Source organism: Barbus barbus (genome assembly GCF_936440315.1).
Source record: "Barbus barbus genome assembly, chromosome: 24".
NCBI classification, from domain to species: Eukaryota; Metazoa; Chordata; class Actinopteri; order Cypriniformes; family Cyprinidae; genus Barbus; species Barbus barbus.
The window spans coordinates 21,986,717-22,008,732 of record NC_136752.1 but is presented as its reverse complement, the minus strand read 5'-3'; the positions used below and the strand labels follow the sequence as shown (position 1 = coordinate 22,008,732).

The following is a 22,016-nucleotide window of genomic DNA, read 5'->3' as shown; positions in this document are numbered from 1 at the left end:
AACAATCCATTTTACTTTATAAAATAATGTAAAAACAACTAGATTTCTATATTTTGTGAAGAATGAGTGCTTTCTTGTGATAGATAAACAGACAGACAGACAGATGGAATTCATTTGAATTAATTTCAGAATATTTTATTACATCGCTCCCATCCCGTGCATTGAAACGGGGACTTCTCCCTTTGTGCACGTTACTTTTCGATTCTGATGAAATGAGCTTGTGCCCGTGGGTTCAATCATTCTGTCAGGGAACGGCTTTAATTAGTTAATTTCTCCCTAGCTAACAACAAACTCAAAGATGCATTTTATCCCCAAATTATCCAGCTGAAACCGCAGCATTCATCCTCAGCTGGCAGAGGCATGGAAATATAAGGTGAGAGGCTTCAAAGTAGCTGATGCTATGGAAAATGACAGCTTCACCAGCTTGAGGATCACTCCAGGCAGGTCGTGTATGATATTGTATTTATTTAGAATGCACTGCCATATGTTGATGTATGTTGAATTTCTGTGCTGACTTCACACTAGGGGCCATTGATGTCATGCCAGAATGCTGTCCACAGGCATTAATACATAATAAGGGGTTGCCCTGATAAAAACTGCATAAGCAGTTCTTGGCTCGCTGTATCTTATTATTTTCAGAGTGTGGGGGTTGGAAAAGTAGCAGCGTGGATCATTTTATATTCCTAATCTTTTTAAAAAGACAGCAGATCTATTGATGCTCTTTGGAATGATATCACTGCTGCATATGAAGCACATTTGACTTCATCTGAAAATGTTTTTCGAATGTTGAGTGTCATGATTATATTCAGCGCACACAGCTAAAGTCTTATCCCAAATCTAAAGATCTTTTATTAAGGACTGCAGCTTAGCTGTGTCCTGAAAACACAATTTTAGTGTTCATGTTGAAAGTGGTAGATCAATGAAAAATGTATTTCAGCTATGATCATAGATATGATCCTGATGGAGCCTGAGGCAAACAATGTTATTCCTTTGCAATCTTTGTGAAGCTTCAACACATGAGAACTAGTGTGATGTTTGCCCAGATCTCCCTCTTTCACTTCTGTCGGAGTGCCACACTGCTTTCTTGAGTCATTAGGTTTGAATGGTGTTTAGAGAAAAGGAATGGCAAACCTACTATTGTAATTGGATGGGTGATGGCCTGGTGCGCTGATATTGGATTTGCAATTGATTTGTAAGATTGATTCGTGAGAGGGAGCACAACATTGTGGTTATTACGAAGGGTTAGAGTACAAATGAAGTTTGAAGATCAAGCCACAGGGGTTAAACTAAGGCAGGCAAATGGGCAGCATTCATCAAATCAGACGCTTTGTTAGAATTTATGAGAAGGTCAGTCCAAGTTTTGTTTTGCTGAAAGTTAAGATTAAGTTAAGCATTATGTTAATTACTAAAACAATTATTTAAACTCATCCCTTAGTTAAAAAAAGTAAAAAATAAATAAAATAAAAGTAAACTGTGATAGAATCCAGAGACTTAAGAGGCCAAAATGTGATGCTCATATTTTTAAGCACTATAAAATGTTCTACACAAATAATCTTGTAGTTATTTGCCACAGTTTCCAGTTACTGTTTGGTTAATCATATTCTTTAAAACATCTTATTTGTGTTCACCAGAAGAAGGAAATTCATTGAATTCATTGAAACAACTTGAGGGTGAGGAATTGACAATAGAATTTTCATTTCTGGGTGAACTATACCTTTAAGTTTAAGATTAACAGGAACATGCCTTTAAGAAAGTAGCAATAAAAAGCAAGCAAATGACCCTTTGCGGGAGGTTTGATTGACAGGCAATCTGACCAATCATAACACAGAATCTGCCAGTTTTGTTGGCAAACAAACCCAACAGGAGAACAGATTAACATCAGTGGACTTGAACTTGAAAAATAGTGTGCATCGACATCTTTCCGCGGTTGAAAAAAGATACCTTCTGATGTTCATTCATGTTAATTTCATGTTATAATTAGTAAATATGAAAAGATGATCAGTTCACGTGCTGCTTGAACTGAGGCGATATTGATCTGTCGCGACACATTAAAGAGCGATAAAACGGTATTTATTGTTTGAATTTCTTAAAAAATTAAAAACTGGGACTTTGTTTTATACATAAAGTATACTATAAAGTATTTTCACTACATGAGAACATGATGTGTGACGTGTGAGCGTCATGGATTGTCAGACATAGCAACAGTAATGAAGAGGGGGGTGGGTCTTTGCAAAGGGTCAATTAGAGGAGGGGTCAAAGGTCAAAGTTACAGAGACAATTGGTGGAGCCCCTTGCAATATGCTATGAAGGGAAATAAAACCTGTGAATGTTTCACAATGCATGGCACAATTAGGTGAAGTTTAAGTTGTGCATAACCACTGAGAATAAAAGCTCAAACACACTACCATGACTCCTCAAAGAGTGGGTGAGTACAAAAGACTCTGAACTAAAAGGCTGTGTTTGTCCTAGAGTTTCAATTCCAGAAGCAAATAGCGTTAAATAATGCAGAACATGGCTGGTGCACAACAATTGCCTTTGATCTGACAAAAGTTCATAAGGCCTGTACACTGGAAGGGTGAGCCTTTATAGAATATGTGCGTTTTTATATGTGTATATTAACATTTAATGTGACATGATATTGTGTGGAGGAAAAAAGGAATTCAGGAATTCTACCCAAAGGCATGTTGCTGGCGCCATCCAAGTGTGTCCTTGTCAGTTCAAATGCTTGTTTATGTATATAGGCTTGATGTAGCTTATACTATAGCAAAGGCACACACTAACAAGCATATTTGGCTGTAATGATATAAAAATCAGTGAATACATTGCACAGAATCACATTTGTAGGCAATTAAGTTTGGTTGAGACAACTACTGGATATCTACTCACCAGTAGAGATAGTAGAAGAACGAGAGGACAAAGAAGGACATCTTGCACCAGGCTTCTTTTTGGCAGAATTTGAGTGTGTCTCCGTTCATGACTGATGCTGGATCGTAGAGAAGCTCCTTAGTGTCTGTGGGGCTGTGAAAGTACCTGCCGAAAATGGGAAAAAAACACGAGCCGGGTAGTGCGTCTTGAAACATTAAATGCACCTTTTAGTTTTTCATTTGCGTATCATTTAATTTATTTTAGTTCTTTGTTTTATTAATTTCATTTTATTTAATGTTTAATTTAACTTTTTAATCTAATGCAAAGTTTAGCTTGTCTAAGCCTCTTTAATTGAAATATTTCTGTCAATCTTGGCAGTCCTTGGAGATGGATGACTTAAATATAGTCTGTAATTGTAAGACAAGGAAAAACGTCACCCCTGGTGCAATAATTCTATTAGGGAAATCGAAAAAACAAGGAGTGGAGGCTTTAAGCGCATTAGGAGGAAAAAACATGAAAGAATTAGAGCAAAACAGAGGGAAGAACAGACTGACAGTGCATTATAGCAGCATCATCTGTTAAAGAAAGGTAGATTTATTACAAGGAAAGCAATAAATCTGATAAGGAAAATTATTGATGGCAAGTTCAACCAGCTAATCGGACATAACTTCATAACAATATTTAAAATGCACTATTACTATTGCACTGATTAATTCAGTGTTTCATTATCCTGCAAAAAACAAACAAACAAACAAAAAACAACAGAACGATCACTCATATTCTGAGGATGGTGGCAGAAATGAGCAGAAAACAAACCCCGAAGAAAAATTTTTTGAGCTCCACTGCAAAATGACTGAAACTCATTTTATCCCAGTTATGATTTCCCCAGTTGTTTCACTGTGTGATGAAACATTCAGTCTGCTATTATTCATTATAGAAAAATTTGGAAGACTAATGCGCAGTGACAAGATTATAAAGACACTGTGGCAAGAAGTTTTAATATAGGAAAATTAGGAATGGGATTGATCTGAGCATTGATAATAGTGATGCATGTAAAGCATCCATAAAAACACTGGTTTACAAGAAAACATTACATTTTAATATTTATTATTTTATTATTTATTTAGCAAGAAAATTAATATTAACAGTTTCTACTTTTATTTATTTATTTAAAGCTGCAGTCCGTAAATTATGCCTCTTTGTCGCCATCTCTGTTTGAAAACCTGGAATTGCAGCTGTGTGCGGAATTATCTTTCTTGCGTGGGTTGTGCTCCGGCATGGCTTCAGCGCGGATGAATCTAATGTTTTGAGGTGAATGTGTAGCTGTCAGTCACCGCACCGGTGTGGATGTTTACTGTACTTCACAATCACAGATTCTAGCCTATGTCTTAGAATATAAGACCCAAATAAGAATTTTCACCATATATTGCCATCTGAACAAGCAAGTAACAAGTCTGCCATGTTTGTTCTGACCGACTGAGGAAAAAAGCATTACCATAAATCGCGCTGCCAATGGTGATTTAATCTAAAGATCGGTTAGCTCATATCACATCAGACCATTATTGTTATACTTTATTCTCAAGTTATTAATGTGAACAACGTCAGCATTGGGCGACTATGAATATAGTGTGTATTAGCGTGTAGATTTCAGTTTCTGTACAGTCTAATATCTAATTGTCATACCATTCGAATTTCACTTAAAAAAATTATTTTAACACAAAAAGCAAACTACGCTCCCTTCGAACTGGTTTTCTTTCAAATACAAATCTTGTGTTATCCCAGGCTATTTGTAATCAGAAGCACATTTAAAACTGGAATATAATTCAATTTCATTCATATGTGTTTCATAACACATAATCCTTTCCTCAAAACGATAAATTTAATTATTCTAGCTGCTGTGAGAAAAGGCTATAAATGATCCGCCACCTGCAGGATCGTCACATGCGATAGCCTACTAGCCAGGACAACTTCTTTATGTTTACAGACGTGACGTCATGACGCAGTGCCATGCTCGAATTTCCCGCGAAAACCTACCCGTACCACTCAAATTAGAAAACATTATTATAAGCTTACCACGGTGAATCGTCCTAAAGTAAGGCGATAGTTTTGAACACTGGCTGGTTATGTAATTGCTCAAATATTGATTTCAGATAATTTTTAAACAAAAAAAAAAAGTTACGGACTGCAGCTTTAATTATATATTTATTTTTAAGCAAAACAATTTTGGAGATAGCTCATCACTCATTCAGTCAAGCAGAGCTGATAATAATGGCTTTTTTATTGTCCATGACTATAATTAGCTGTTTTGTACTGTAAAGTATATTAATATCAGAAGTATTGCTGTTTATATAGTCGAGGGCTGTCACGGGGACAAGTGTGATTTCTCAGGACCCCTGTTTTAGTGAAAGCTGTCAGGTAGTAGGCACATAGCTTGAGGTGTAAAGGTTGGTTCAGGTGCTCACCTCCATGTGTTGTAGAAGAGCAGAGGGATATTCAGGCCTACAGTAAGCCACTCCTGAGCACACAGGAACATGATACAGAAGAGTCCATGGATAGAGTACTCTGGAAGCACCAACTAAAGAGAACACAGATTAATAACATTTAAAAAAGTTTCTTTTGTCGGTGCCAATAGCCTCATGGTTAGTGCACTGACAAATAGCGCAACTGTGCTTGTGGCGACCCAAGTTCAATTCCTGTCTCAAAGTCCTTTGGCAATACTGCTCCCCTCTTTCCACCCAAAGCTTTCATGTCTACTCTAAACTGTCCTGTCCATTAAAGGCATAAAATCCCCCACAAAAAGTTTATTTTACTGGGTACAACTTGGTAGAAGATGGTGCTCTGATTTAGGTCTGATTCTTTCAGGCAGATGTATGGATTTTTCTTTGATTCATTCTTAAAAATATAGCTCATCCAAAAATGAAAATTCATTATTTACTTAGCCTCATGTCATTGCAAACTAACTTTTTTTTTTTGTTTTATTTTTGTTCTTCTTCTACTAATTTTAAATGGTTCAAAGAGGATATTTGGCTATGATTAAATTATAGAGAATAGGCCCTGAACAGCCCTAAGTCAAGGTAGCACCATATTTAATTTCTGAAAGAAATTAAACAAGTAGGGATGAAAGGATCTAGTACCTTTATACAGTGTGTGCCATTGTAAAGACTGTAAATGTGTCAGTCACATTCTCATTTTCATCTTCAATAAATACAATAGTTCTATTGTCATTTTGGGTAAACTATCCCTTCAAGAAAGGAACTGACTATATTACATTCACATCTGTTGCTCTGGAGAAATTTCAGAGATCAGTGAAAATTGCATTGGATTTCTCTTATATAAGAAAGAGGGATACAACTGTTAATTTTTCACAGAAATTCTAAGACAGTACCTGATGATATAAAAGAAAATAATACATCTTATGTGATCACTGGAGTTAACATTGTGAGTTTTAGGACATGGTTTCTAGGTTATGTTAGATCACCTTCAGCTGAGGAAGAACAGGACAATTTTTGGCAGCACTGCTGTGCCAGTTTGCTGTAAATGGACAAGAAAGGGGACTCTTCGGGCAGTTACTTTGAGCAGTACTTGAGTTTTTTTTTTGTACTATCAGTACTTGTGTTGCCCATTCACAATGGGATTTCCTTTGTAACAAAATCCCATACAAGCACTGACAAATGAATAAAAATACAATAGCCACAGTTAACTTCAAATAAACCTGAGTTAGACTGTATAGCAAATCGATCGCCAAGTATAGTATATATTTTTCCAGTATCTAGGACTTGAGGCTTGTAATATTGTAGCCAATAACTCCAGTGTATACCTGACACAGACTGAGGGCTGGCTTCAGTGAATCATTTATCATTTAAGACACAACATCCTAAGGCACAAACCTTTCCTGTGGTGTCCTTTCACAGCAGGCTAAAGGAAATGTGGTTCAGGCCAACCTTTACGTAAGAGGGCTCATTAAAGTTTGACCTGTCCTAGCTATTTAACCTTATTGGCGCAAAAAAGCCCAAAATATTCCATCACCAATGCAAAAATACCCTGGATATAAAAAGAAAATGATAAATGCTTTAGAAAAAATGTCTTATCTGTGTAATTCCTATCTGTGTGCCACATTCTTATCTTCATAACAAGAGAAATAATGCATAAATTAAAAAATTTACAGAAATGAAAGACATATTTAGTATAGATTCTAGCTACTCAAACCATTCCCTTAGTGTATTTATTCGCTTCAAGCTGAGGCTCATGGATAATTTCTTATCTGGATTCTAGCTAAATCGTGAACTGCTGTTGGCAAAGTTTCTTGTCTACAACTGGCTGAAACTAAAACTTTCCTCACTAAAAATAAATTATCTTCCTCCACTTGCTCTGCATGGGAGAGTTTGTTGTTAAAATGTTGGGTAACACTTTATTTTGATGGTCCCTTTTGAACATTCTGTTGATACTAAGTAATGTTGCAACTACATGTCAACAAACTCTCATTAGAGTATTAGTAGAATGTCTGCTTCACTCTTTATAGTGATGGTCTCCCAAAAGACACTCTACTGACTGTAAGTAACTTTGCAAGTACATGTCAACTTATTCTAACCCTAACCCTACCAGTCTACTAATACACTACTAACACTCTAATGAATATTAGTAAAAATGTAGGTGCAATGTTACTTATAGTCAACAGAATGTGTTAAAGGGACCATCAAAATAAAGTGAAACTGAATGTTGCTATACTAATGCAGCACGCTAATCAGTAATTCTAATTAGTTGAATAAGTTTCAGTCTTGAACAAAAAAATACATTCAAATTATTTATAATGACCATTCTCTCATTCTCAGATTTATTTTTTTTCCCACTGAGCTTGTTGCAATGCATTTTGAGATTGCATTCTGCATGAGTTATGTGTGTAAAGCTGACTTCAAATTTGACTGTATACTTATCTTATAAAGCAGCATAATTAAGTTGCCTACCTTTTGAAACAGATTTCTTCCACCTATGATGCCTTAAAATTCTGCCACAGTATAGATTTTGGAACAGAGCAACTGAGGGCAGTGATGAATGCTGCATAATGAAGTAAATATGGACTGGCAGCTGGGTTAGGACGGGCCCATCTGGAAGATCAATCTTTATCTATTAGACTTCAGGGCTTCTGAACATCTGACTAACTTTAGGCACAATATTTTGTCCTTCATTTCAGAGGCACGCATAAACAAAAACAGCAATTTTGGGTTGATTTTATGTGTGATAATTATGTGACATTAACTTTTAATCATCAGGCCAGCTGCGACATTTAAGCCACCATTAAATATAAAACTGCATAAATAAAGCCATATTCTGTGATCAGTTTGAATAAAAAGTAAAGAACTTGCTATCTTGAACGTTGCAGATGTCTTTTTAAAAATAAGGTTGTCTTATAAGTGTCCCAGATTTTATGTATTTTAATGGGTATAAAGTCTTTTCCCCCTTGATTTTGGACTGCTGACTCTGCAGACTTGAAGTCTCTGATGCACATATTCAACCATTCAGGAGGAGCTAGTTTCTCCTACATTTTGTCTATGGCTGTATGATAATTACAAGGCTGTGGTTGAGGACCACTCAAACCGAAGTCCAGGAGCTTTGAGTGCTTTAAGTGTAACTTTTAAAGTTGCCTTCCTATGGGAATCACAAGAGCCTCTTCGGAGTAATGTCACCTAATGAGAGGTCTGCTGTGGCTGAGTGCTTTTGACTGTGGAGTATCTTTAACATTGTGTCTCCCTCACTCGCTCTCTAACCTTCTGTTCCTATCAAACTCTCACCATGCCTGCCACTGCAGGTCTCTCCAATTAACACTACTTACTACTAATGACATGTCCCACCATTAGTGAAGAATGGAGCGAGCACCAAACCTGTAGATACTGCTTTAATTAGACAATGTGTTTTGACAATGTATATATGAAGAATGGAGAAAAAAAGGAATGGAAAAGCGCCATTGATAACATTACATTTTTGTGGTAGAGAACTGACCACAAGAATATAGGGGGTCGACATACAGTACTTGTATAGGAACTATAAATAAATTCATATATGTTCAGGAACCATTCCCTTTTCACATTCACTTATTACAATGACAAATCTGGCTGCGTCCTTAGATTAGCAGCAGCAAAATGTTCTCGGCCTTAGCAGATCAGAAGAGCCGCTAGTCTCCAATTACTGTCTTTCTCTTTCAGCAGCAGCCAATAATTAACTGTAGCTAAGAATTATACATATTTTCTCTTTAAAGAACACCTGTCCCCATGACACTAGATAGCATATGAACTGGCTCTCCATTTAACTATTCAGACTGTGATTATCACCATTTTGAATACTTTATGGCATAGCAGATCTACTCTTCCATGTAAAAAAAAAAAAAAGAAGTCCAGCAATGAAAATACTGTTATATATGATGCACTAAGGGAGATTATATTAATTTATTTATATATTCCCCAAATAGGCTGGATAGGCTCAAATTTATTTTAGAACATCAGTCTAATATTAAATAACTGAATAATTAATAATAAACATAAAATAATAAATTTTCATTGTAATAAATTAAACTTTTTAACAATTCTAGATCTATTTCTATATATGAATAACAATTATTTTTGTAGTACACTGAAAATCGGTTTAGAAACCATTTTCACTCAAATTTTTTTAATTTATGCTACATTTTGAAGTAGAAAGACTTAAATTGTATTTTTTACATAAATTGTGCTCTTTTATCTTTAATTAATAATATTGGTAACACTTTATTTTAAGGACCTATTCTCGATATTAACTTGCCTATTAGCATGCATATTACTAGCATATTGGCTGTTTATTAGTATTTATAAACCACATATTAATGCCTTATTCTGCATGACCATATTTTAGATCCCTTAATCCTACCCCTTAATCTAAATTTAACAACTACCTTATTAATTATGGTAACACTTTATTTTAGACCCTAGTCTCTTAACTAGTTGCTGTAACAGACTCAACAGCCATGCCATCCACCTGCACCTGTTCGCAATCACCCGATTACTAATCACCCACACCTGATTCCACTTCCATAAACCATAAAGGTCTACTCACCCCTCTCCTCCACTGACTGGTCTTGAAGTTACAAGTTCTGCGTTGCTCCTGTCACCTACCTACTGGATTCCTGCCTCTCAGTGGACGTCCTCCTCCCGTTCATTCTACTGAAAGGCGAAAGATAAGAACGATGATCTCTTCAGTTTATTGAGCTTCACTAACTCCTTAGTTGTTGCAACGACTGAAATCCACCTTCTGCACTGCCCCGATCCTCACTCACCCTGATCCCAACCACTGCTTCGTAGTCGAGGTAGATGCTTCTACCCTGGGAGTTGGGGCCATCTTATCACAGTGGAAGGGCGAACTCCGCTTCAGGTTCACAGTAACCTACCGTCCTGGCCACAAGAAGCTTAAAGTGGATGCTCTCTCTTGACTTCACCAACCTGATCCTTCTCCAGGGTCTGGCGTGGTTTCTTACGTTTACTGGGTGTGTCTGTCAGTCTATCATCAGGTTATCACCCCCAGACTAATGGCCAGACCAAACGAAAGATCCAGGAGATCATAAGGGTACAGAGACATAAGGGTCACGCCGATGCCCGTCGTACCAACTACCAACCTAGAGATGAGGTCTGGCTCTCCACTCGGGACATTCGTCTCCGGCTGCCCAGTAGGAAGCTAAGCCCCCGTTATATAGGTCCTTTTCCCATCGCAGAATAAATTAATGAAGTGACATACAAACTCAAACTCCCAACTCATTATCGCCTCTCTCCTACCTTTCATGTATCCCTACTCAAACCATTCATTAATCCACTTCTCCTTCCTTCCACAGAACCCGAAATACCATCTCCTCCCGAAGTCGACACCAGCGAGACCATCTACAGAGTCAAGGAAATCTTAGACTCCCGACGGTGGGGCGGCCGACTACAATACCTTGTAGACTGGGAAGGTTACGGTCCAGAAGAAAGATCGTGGGTGGATTAGGATGATGTCTTGGATCCATCACTTCTCTCGGAATTCCATCAGTCCCATCTGGATCGACCTGCCCCCAGGGGGCCGCGATGGGCGTCGGCTACGGACGCCAGGAGACGGCCGTGGGGGAGGGGGTACTGTAACGGACTCACCAGCCATGCCATCCACCTGCACCCATTCGCAATCACCCAAGGGGAAAGGGGAAAGATAAGAACGATGATCTCTTCAGTTTATTGAGCTTCACTAACTCCTTAGTTGTTGCAGTTACCTTTTGGCTTTGTCTTCAGTTTGGTTAATAAAGAAGCTCTTACCTTATTCCTCCTCGTTTGCCTCTTCATCCAGTGCGTGACAGTTGCTTATTAGCATGTATATTACTACAATATTAGCCATTTATTAGTACAAATTAAGCACATATTAATGCCTTATTCTACATGCCTAATCCTACCCAATACCTACAGTTAACAACTACCTTACTAACTATTAATAAGCAGCAAATTAGGAATTTATTGAGGGAAATGTCATAGTTAATAGTGAATATGTGTTCCCTATTCTAAAGTGTGTTACCACCATCATATCTATTATCAACAAATAATATCTACCTTGTGTCTACATTATGCAGTGTTTCTACAATCCTTTAATATCCTTTCTTTCAGAATAACACAATACATAAAAAATGTAAATTATTTAAATAAGAAATAATAAACTTAGTTGAAAAATATTCAGTTTGCCAATAATGAATCTAAAAGAGAAAAGATTACTGAACATATTATATTAACAAAAAGTTACTGAAATGTATGTTTACTTTTGCAGTAGTATTGCTATATCCTTTCCGAAATATATAATAATGTGAATTTATTGAATAATCTAATAGGTAAAATATTCAGTGCAGAAAGGAAGATAACACTTTTAAACAATCAGACTCGCAAAAAACAAAAACAAAAAGCAAAAACAAAAACAAAACATAATAAACATGCAAATGTAAGTCAACCTTGGGTAGGAGCGAATGACGTCAAGCTGGAAGGGCTACACTAATTGAAAGTTATAGTGGAAGATTGTGATTTTTAGGGCCAGAGTTAACTATACCACAGATAAGCAGCAGCGGCAGCAGCATCACTGACACACCTCTGCTGAGAGCGCATTGTCTCAGAGGCTGGTGACAGGCTAATAGGCCCCTGCTGCCCCCTACACACCCATGTCTCAGACCTAACAAGATGCATACAGAGACAAGATACTGTCTGATTACCAGCCAGATGTTGCTATTTTTAAAAGCCACAAAGGAGAATGCTCTTTTCTCCTGCAGCGTGGGGCTGGCTACAAGAGGCTCGATAACAAAGGTTTATTTTTAACCGTGGTTTTCTTTCTGAAAAGAGTTTAGCATATACATCACGAGCTAATACATTCTCAAGCAAGTTTCCCTTTTTCATTGTACATGACCAATCTAGGCAGCTCATGCAAATTCATTTGTGGGCTACGCCTCGGCAGCAGTAGTTTAGTCTCTGTGCTGAACTGTCTGATGACGGCTGGGCTGCTTTTGGCTGGGTAAGAGACTCAGAACAGTGCAACAAAGCCCCCACCTTGTTCTCTGCCCTGAGCCCTTTGATGGCAAATGGAGCTTTTCCTCCAGGCAGAGGCAGGATTTCTTACTGCGCCCCCAAGTATATCAGTGTAGGGTGTGAAAAAGAAAAATCACATTCCCTGCTCTAATGAGATAAGGATTGCTTGGAAAAGTCACAAGAGCGAGAGACTATTGGGGTGAAACACAGCAGTCTACAAATCTGAAGGTTTGTTCTGACTTGAAAAAGTGCATCTCAATCTCTTATCATCATAATATAAATAATTGGGTATACTTTGTGTGTGCATGTGTTTAAAAATACACTCTAAAAAATGCTGGGTTAAATACAACTCAGCACTAGGTAAAATACGGACAAACCCAGCGACAGAGTTGTTTTTGACCCAGGATTTGTCCATATAACCCAGCATTTTTTACAGTCTACATATACACTACCAGTCACTACCTAACATACACTACATATACACTAAGTTTTTGAACAGTAAGATTTTTAATGTTTTAAAGAATTCTCTTCTGTTCACCAAGCCTGCATTTATTTGATCCAAAGTACAACAAAACAGTAACATTTTGAAATATTTTTTACTATTTAAAGTAACTATTTGAATATATTTTAAAAATGTAATTTATTCCTGTGATTTCAAAACTGAATTTTAGCATCATTACTCCAGTCACATGGTCCTTCAGAAATCATTTGAATATTCTGATTTGCTGCTAAAAAATCAAACACCTAATCAAACACACCTGAAACAGCTAATCAAGGTCTTACTAGGTATACTTGAAACTTCCAGGCAGGTGTGTTGAGGCAAGTTGGGGCTAAACTCTGCAGGACACCGGCCCTCCAGGATCAAGTTTGATGAAGACTGTAGAGTAATAATCATGCCGAAAATTTAGCTTTGATCACAGTAGTAAATTACATACTAGAAAGCAGTTATTTTAAATAATAAAAATATTTCACAATACTGCTTTTGCTTCATTTTGGATCAAATAAATGCAGGGTTGGTGAGCAGAAGAGAATTCTTTAAAAAACATTAAAAATTTTACTTTTCAAAAACGTTTGACTTGTAGTATATATATATATATATATATATATATATATATATATATAGATTTATTATTATTATTATTTTTTTATCTTTGGTTGATGTTCAGGCGACCTGTTTGAAAACAATCAGCATTTTGCAGTTCCATTTGGTGCAAAAAGTACACTATTCAGCAATTACAAAGTTCTTATTGTGATGCAACATCACAGATCTCAGACCCTGGGTTCAAAAAAAGCTTCATCAGATGTTTTATGCTCTGTCGCATCTCAAATTATGTGTATTAGCATGTGCCCGAACATCATTAGGATAGTTTCCAAAGAGATATGCATATCATACGGGTCTTTTATGAATGATCCTCTGCCTTTCAGTTCCACCTTGTCATTTCCATTTATCGCAAATTCTGTGCAAATACCTTTGGTGATGAATGTAAGTGTGAAGTGGAATGATGAGAGGACAGAAACGTTTGTACTGCAACATCAAAAAGTAGTTAGTCATTTGAAGAACAAACACACAGCGTTGGCAACCACAGGGGATTACGCTGCACTCCCCCAGCGGATGCCTCTGATTGGCTGCTGGAATATTGACCTTGACCTTCAGAGTTAGACGGAAAAGCTTAGCTTAAGAGAAAGACAGGGTCAAAACAATGATGGTAAACTGCAGGGACAGAACGTCACAGCAAAATGAAACTATTATTATTCATAGATACAAAGCCACAGAGCAGAACTGTTGAATTATATGGTGATTATATAATTTATAATATATTCAGAGAGCCATAATTTTGGGGGCACAAATAAAAAGTTGATTCTTTTAATTAAACTCTTTTTACTTAGGGTGACAACCTATGTTGAACACTTGAACAGATAATGTTTTAAATAAACAAAATGAATAAAACAAAAATTCAACCTAATTTATATATGTTTGGGGTGTCTGGTGTGTAAAAACAAAGAGCACAACGAAGGAATACAAAAGGAGTTCTTTTAATTAATCACTGACTGAAAAGGGCACAACCAAACGTAAATCCAAAATAATAGCAGACAAAGGAACATGTGAGAACACAGGCTTTAAATACTAAACGTAATCATGGGGAAACAGAAACAGGTGAGGAGCTAATTAACTAATCAGGGCAACTAAGGAAAACTAGGTCAGCGGAAGACATGGCAAAACACAGAACAGAACAACATGTAACATATCGCCCCCTCCCGGAACGGTGAGTCCTGCACCTACAAAAGTCCAACAGAAGAGGGAGGGTGGGGGTTCAGGAGGCGGGCGTGGAGCAGACGAGGTGCAGGCAACAGAAAAGGGGCAGAAAAAGTCCAAGAAATAAGTCCATGGGGAAGTGGAGGGTGGGAGAAGCCAGGGAGGAGCCCGGAGCAGGAGGAGCCAGGTGGAAATCCAGAGGCCAGCCAGGATGAGGCCCCAGGGTGGAGTCGATGGAGGGAGGAGCCAGGGTGGAGAAGGCTTTGATGACACCCTGGGGACGACCGCCGGAGACTGAGCCGATGGACGAGGAGCCCAGGATGGAGCCGAGCAGATGGAGAGCCAGGGTGACATCGATGCTCCGGAGGGCCTAGGCGGAGCCAGCGGCTCAGGCGACTGAGGCGGAGGCGGGGATCCGGAATGCCGCGGCAGAGCCGGAGTGATGGAGGACGAAGGTGGAGCTGAAGGGAAGGAGGAGCCTAACAGAGCCGGAGGGACAGAGTGACGAGACGTAGCCAGAGGAGTGGAGTCCCAAGGATGGTCGACGACTGACCAAGGCGGAGCCGGAGGGACGAGGGAGCCCGGTGGAGCTTGTGGGAGGACGGGCCACGGTGGAGACGAGGGAGCTATGAGCCAAGGTGGAGCCGATGGTTCGGAGGACCGAGATGGAGTCCAGGGCTCAGAGGCTGGAGGTGGAGACAGGGGATCCTCACACCTTGGCAGAGCTGGAGGCTGGAAGTCCCGAAGCGATGGATCAGAGCGCCCAGCTGGTGCAGACTGAGGGTGAGCTGAGGGGCTGACAGGCACCAGTGGGACTTGGGCTGAGGAACTGACTGGTTTAAGAGGAGGCGGGAGAGGGAGGCTGGGAGGGAACACGGGAGGATTTGAGCTGGACGGAACCAGCGGAGACGCAGGAGTTTCAGGACTGGACGGAACCAGCGGAGACACAGGAGATTCAGGGCTGGACAGAACCAGCAGAGAGACAGGAGATTCAGGACAGGGTAATACCTCCCCAAACCAGTCAATAAGATCCCTTTCAAAGATGTCCAAAAGTTCCTCAAAATGGTTTCCAGAAACCAGTTGCAACTCACCCTCAGTCGCGGGAGTGTGGGCGGGGCTTCCCTCCAAGCCCTCGATCACCACCAAAACTCCCTCGGGAACGGACGATGTTGCCGGCGCACACACTTGGTCCGACCACTCCTAAGGCTCAGGCTCCGGGGTGACGATTGGCTCAGTTGCGGGTCTCGGATCTGGCTCATATGTCACAGCAGGCTTAGGCTCTCCGTCTGAAGTGGGCTCTGGCGAAATCTCCGTACAGTGAAAAAACAAAGGAACATGTGAGAACACAGGTTTTAAATATTAAACGTAATCATAGGGAAACAGAAACAGGTGAGGAGCTAATTAACTAATCAGGGCAACTAAGGAAAACTAGGTCAGCGGAAGACATGGCAAAACACAACTAACAGAACAACATGTAACAATATACACTATCATTCAAAAACAATATTTTTTATTTATCAAAGTGACAGTAAAGGTATGTATAATATTACAAAAGATTGATATTTAAAGTAAATGCTATTTCTCTTAAACTTTCTATTCATTAGGAAACCTGAATGAAAGATAATTTCAATGAATGAATCACAGTTACCACCAAAATATTACGCAGCACAACTGTTTTCAACCCTGAAAATTAGACATTTGTTCAAGTTTCTTGTACACCAAATAAGTATATTTAAATAGTTTTTGAAGGACTGAAGACTGGAGTAATGCTGCTGAAAATTCAGCTTTTCCATCGGAATGAATGAATGAATAAAAAGCAGTTAATTTTAAATTTTATTAATATTGGATAAAATTACTGTTACTGTATTTACAGTATACTGTAATCAATAATCAATATATGCATCCAAAAAACAAAAAATCTTACTGGCTGCAAACTGTGTGTGTTTGTGTGTGTGTGTGTTTGTTACAAACAAATACACTCCGTAGTAATGTGTATAAATTTATTAAAGTGTAAGGTATGTGAATTATGGATCCTGAAAAGATGTGTTAGAAGTTGTCTAAAAATATGCTGCTGCTTTGCAAGGAAGCTCTGTGTGACTCAGCATAAGTTTGTCTGGCTGACTCTAAGCCAGTCAAACAAACCCCCATTCCTTTCTCTATTTTTCCAGATGTTTTGGTGAATACACACGAAATGACAGATGTCAAAAAGTGACATTTATACCGGGCTCACAAAAATGAGAAAACATGCATGTTTGTTTTTCGGCTGAGAAAACTATTCTGCACCTCTAGTGGGGGAAAATAAATGATCTCATGCTAGCTTTTGTCACCCTAGCGTTGAATACCTGTGAGCATAACTGAATGTCTCATTCTGGAGAGATGCACAATCCACAGAGTCACTCAGCAAAAAAATTGTCTCACTGATAAAAACTCTGCTAGGAATATGTGTAGTCTCCCATCCACAAATGTATTAAACTCTCTTATTTGCTGAGTAAAGAGATGCCATCTGTTATAGGACTACCTGTTCAGAATGGAAATGCACTATTGTTTATTTACTCTCTGACTTGATTCTCACATATTATCACTGTGCTCATGTCAGTCAAAGCAAAGACACTGTGGCCCATTGGGAAGCGATAAAAGCCTTAAGCTAATGTTTACAAGCAAGATAATTAATAATGATAATAAATGGCAAACCACATGCCCTGTGTACATAAAGACCCCAACCGAGAAACAAAGAGGGAGGGGGGAAACAGAGCTAGCTTTAAACACTAGCTTTTAAACCGTTCATTGCCATTAAACATGGCTTGTTCAATCACAAGCTGCAAACCATTTTATAAATGCCGTGTCTGTAAAATTAAAGGCAATTCAGCTCAAGCACATATGAAGCCCTTGTGGACTCTGCTTGCATTTTTGTCAGACAGTGTTTTCTTTTACACTTGCAGTCAGGTGAAACTGAGTGACAGCAGAAACCTTTTCTGCGAGGTGCACATGCACACAGAGCAGCTGGGACTCTAGACGAGCCTCATACCATCAGACATATTACTCATAAAAGGCATTCTGCTGATGTTGACACTATATATATATATATATATATATATATATATATATATATGGAACATAACAGGATCTGGCACCCTGTAACTTGGATAGTGCTTGGATTCAAATGTTCAAACACCCAAAATGCATTCAGTTTCCAACCTGTAGGTGTGGGAAACACTTTATAATACCTTTGATTAATAAATCATCATTTTCAATGTAATATATTTATCAATATATAGCCATACATATCCGTGCATATATTGCCGCATACTGAACAATTTAAGCACTAGTTTCCCATGTAATAGAATATAATAGAATATAATATTTTTAATGAAATGAATCATAAAATGTTGCCAAATTATTATTATTGTCTTACTACAAATACATACAATAGAAAGGGTCATCGCTAAAATTGGTACTACTTACGCTAAATTGGTACTCTACTTATCACAGGCTCCATGACAATATCCTTTGGTTAAAGTTTACTATATATTATGATTATTTTAAACAAAAGGAAAATCTAAGTGTAAAATACAGCACATGTCCCCTTGAATGTTCAGTAAAGTTGTCAAACTTTGAAATTCCCCCCACAGATAAAGACGTTACATACCTTTCTCAGCAGGCAGCAGATCCTCTCAATATTTCGAAGTCTTTCACGCTGTTAAGAGAAATAAATATCTGTTAAATCTCCCATAACACCTAAAATGCCAATCCCAAGGACAAAACTAGTATGAAGGCCACATCCTTCAGCTGCTAAAATGCTGATGTGATGCATCAAAGAAGCAGGAGTAGTGGAGTAGATTTTAACTAGGTTTAAAAGTGTATATGCATTCACACAATAGGTGTCTGTAGCACAGTTGTTATGGCTTTGACATGCATGCTGCCTAAGGCTCTTGTCTTCCCTCGGCTTCTGGCCCGTGTTCCCTTGCAGGATCACAGAACACTATACACTGGCAAGGACATCAAGGGACTTGCATTTAGAAAAACAACTGCCAATAGGTGGAAAAAAATGGCAGGGAGAGATTGTTGAAAGGCTTGTGAAAATGGCATATGGTGATTACATCCAAACATGTATGTTTTGGGGGCAGGAAAAGTGACGGTACTCTCCAGGGACAATGTTTCAAAATCTATTTTTATATATACATACCCAGGCATAGTAGTTCATGGTTTATCATTTAATCACATGTGTGCAGTGGAATACATCTAATTCAACTGAGATCTCAATGCAAAGTCTGAAGATTTAAACCAGGCTAGAGGTTTTTTTCAACCTGAGTTTACTTTCTCTGCATGCCTTTTTTTCATATATGCACTATAGAATAATTTTTCATATTTTAGGCACAAAAATCAGCGTAACTCAATAGGAGGCATGTATGGACATATGTTAAGGCACAAATAAATCATACATGAGCAACAAAAATGGCTGTACTTTGCCTAAAAGAGCACTCTTCATATGCTACTTGGCAGGGCTGTTTTCTAACATAAGTCTAAACATACATATTTGATTGCTATTTTTAAATTCATATCAACTTTATTCAATTCAATACATTATTTACACTACTAGCCTGCACATGTAAATAATTCAATAATTTGCACTGTTATTCACTGATCAACAGAACCACCCATAGTGACCACTACAACACTCCTACTCAGAAATGGCCTTGCTAGTCAGTTTACACTCTCTCTCTCTCTCTCTCTCTCTCACACACACACACACACACACACACACACACAAACTAATGATGATGCTGTATTCTTTTCCCAGCATATGTTTCAGACAAGGGACAATTTATTTACTTATTTTATTTTTCTTAATTTTTATAAAATTAAAAATTTTGCAATAACCTAATCTCTCATTTAATGTGTCCAGGCTCAAATAATATGAAAATAGGTTGTTTGTTTAATATATTAACATTTAATATAATCTAATATAATATAATATGATAATTTAAAAAAATATACATAATATTATATTATAAATTACATTAATATATTCATTAAAATTTATATGAAATATTAGTTATTAAAGCAGTTTGGTAACACTTTAGAATAGGGAACACTTCATTCACTATTAACTATGACTTTTCCCTCAATAAATTCCTAATTTGCTGCTTAATGATGTTTTATTAACAAGTTTCGGGAGGAGCACGATCAGATAATCAGTCTGGCCCAGGTGCAGCTCGTCAGCTAATCACCTTAACAAGCACATCAGGTGTATAAACACAGCCAACTCACCTCTGTTCTATGACAGTTTTCCAGCATCCCGCCTCCACCCCAACTCCGCACTCCAATCTAATTTCATCCCATTCTTGGGATGAGGGGGGAGTTCTCTGGGTTCTCTGAGCCCTCCCTCCTGACAGCACACCAAATATGCTTACTAATTGCTCAATCATACAGTATTATATGTTAGTGCGAACTCGTGAATTAATAGTTAGTTGTTAAATTTAGGTATTGGGTAGGATTAGGGCTGTAGAATAAGGTCATGTAGAATAAGGCATTAATGTACTTAATTACTACTAATAAATGGCTAATATTCTAGTAATATGCATGCTAATAAGCAACTAGTTAAGAGACCCTAAAATAAAGTCTTACCAACTGTTTTACTACAATTATCTTGCAATATATTTAACAAAGATACAAATAATTCCACTAGTACAAAATGTGGCATTACACTTGTTTGCTGAATCTGTGAAAAGTAATTGATATGCAGCTATTTTCCTCAGTGCATTTTTAAGCAGTTTTTTCAAGGGTTTGATTGACAACCTCCCATTCTCTTGATCCAGCACACAGCTGTGTTTCAGAGATTACACCATGAAAGTTACACTCAACTCTCGGCCTATTTTTGGGCCGCACCTCATTTTAGTTCATCCAAATTTGCTTAAGACATTTTTTCACGCTGTTCCTCCTCAACAACAGCATGCAAATATATTCCACTGGCAGCCATAGCGTCTAGAGATAACTGCAGCCATATCAGCACTTTTAATTAGCAGGCAATTAGACTCAGCTCCCTTTGATATATTCGTCAGCACAAATTCTGCCTGACAAGTGCTGGCATACAGTGTAAACAATATATTAAATATAGTACAAAGAGTCAATACAGCAGCAAGAATATTATGTTCTTGAGCCATGGAATCTGCAACGTACAAATGGGTAATCCTTGATGGACATACAAATGCAAACACAGCAGAACTGAGTCTTTCATCTCTGTAACACAAATAATATTCAGCATCTATAATGATGGCATGAGAAGAGCATGAACAGATGTGATCAAAAGCTGAGCCTCTGAACAAACTAATTTTGATCACTTCAGGCACTAGCCAAATTAGGCAGATGCCAACATATATATGTTGCTTGGCATCCCCTCATACACAAACCATGAACAAAAACATGTAACGTAAAAACAATTATAATAAAATATGGCTTAGAATACATTATAGAGGGGTTCATTTGCAGACAGTTTTTGCTGACCACAATCTGTTTTAGAAACCAAAATTGTCGACTGTCTGCGTCATGTTAATAATTTACACTTTTTTTACTTTTATGAAAATAGCTTATTGTGTCAATAATTCTGATTTGTCTAATGTAAAATCTAAAGTGGTAGGTAATATTACAATAAGTTCTGAATAGTAGACAGTTAACTAATGTTTCATCAATGCTTCTGCAGCTCAACTGGTAAAGCTTGGCACTGAGTTTGATTCACAGTGTATTGAATTTTTCTTACGTCTCTACAAAAGTAAATGTAAAAAAAACTGAGCTGATGTGTTGGATTGCTCATATTGTGCATGCTGATAAACATCTGGATCAAAAATCTCTTGCTGTCATGCAGGCAACATAATGACACCTCTAATTTAGTGTTGTTTTACATTGAAATCAGCCACATGCATGGTAATGTCTATCTAGAACATTAACATGATAAAATATTAAAAGCTTGTGCACATCAGGCAGCGCAGCAGATACAAATGACATCTAATGAGCTCATAACGTTAACATAAAAGATGCCTCGTTTCAACACATAAAGAAAACTCATCAAGGATTATTAGAGAATCTTATAAAAGAATAGCATCAGAAGTGTTTAATTGCTGGAGAATTATGTCTTGAATGCCTCCACGGAATTAGCCGGGCAGTGACAGTCAAGGGCAGTTAAATGTGAAGGTTCTGCTAGCGTTTGCGCCCTGATTTATCAGCGATATTAAAGTTTAAAATGTTTAGCAATTTTGATTTGCGAATGTATCTTGTTTAAAGGATGTTTAAATATTATCTACAAGTTGCAAATTGAATAAAACAATTTCTGTTCATAATTCATCTCAGTTAATTGCATATAA

General features: G+C 37.8%; 1 protein-coding gene across 1 annotated transcript in view; it reads right to left on the bottom strand.

Annotated features, from left to right (window-relative positions):
- Positions 1–22,016, bottom strand: part of LOC306843869 (protein cornichon homolog 3-like) — a gene marked incomplete at its 5' end in the record, with an annotated part of 30,190 nt that overhangs the window by 1,769 nt on the left and 6,405 nt on the right. The window contains 4 exons of the mRNA XM_079375567.1: positions 2,887–3,030; positions 5,328–5,440; positions 6,344–6,396; positions 18,304–18,355. Coding sequence (XP_079231693.1) covers positions 2,887–3,030; positions 5,328–5,440; positions 6,344–6,396; positions 18,304–18,355 — 362 coding nt within the window. The remainder of the gene's footprint in view (positions 1–2,886; positions 3,031–5,327; positions 5,441–6,343; positions 6,397–18,303; positions 18,356–22,016) is intronic.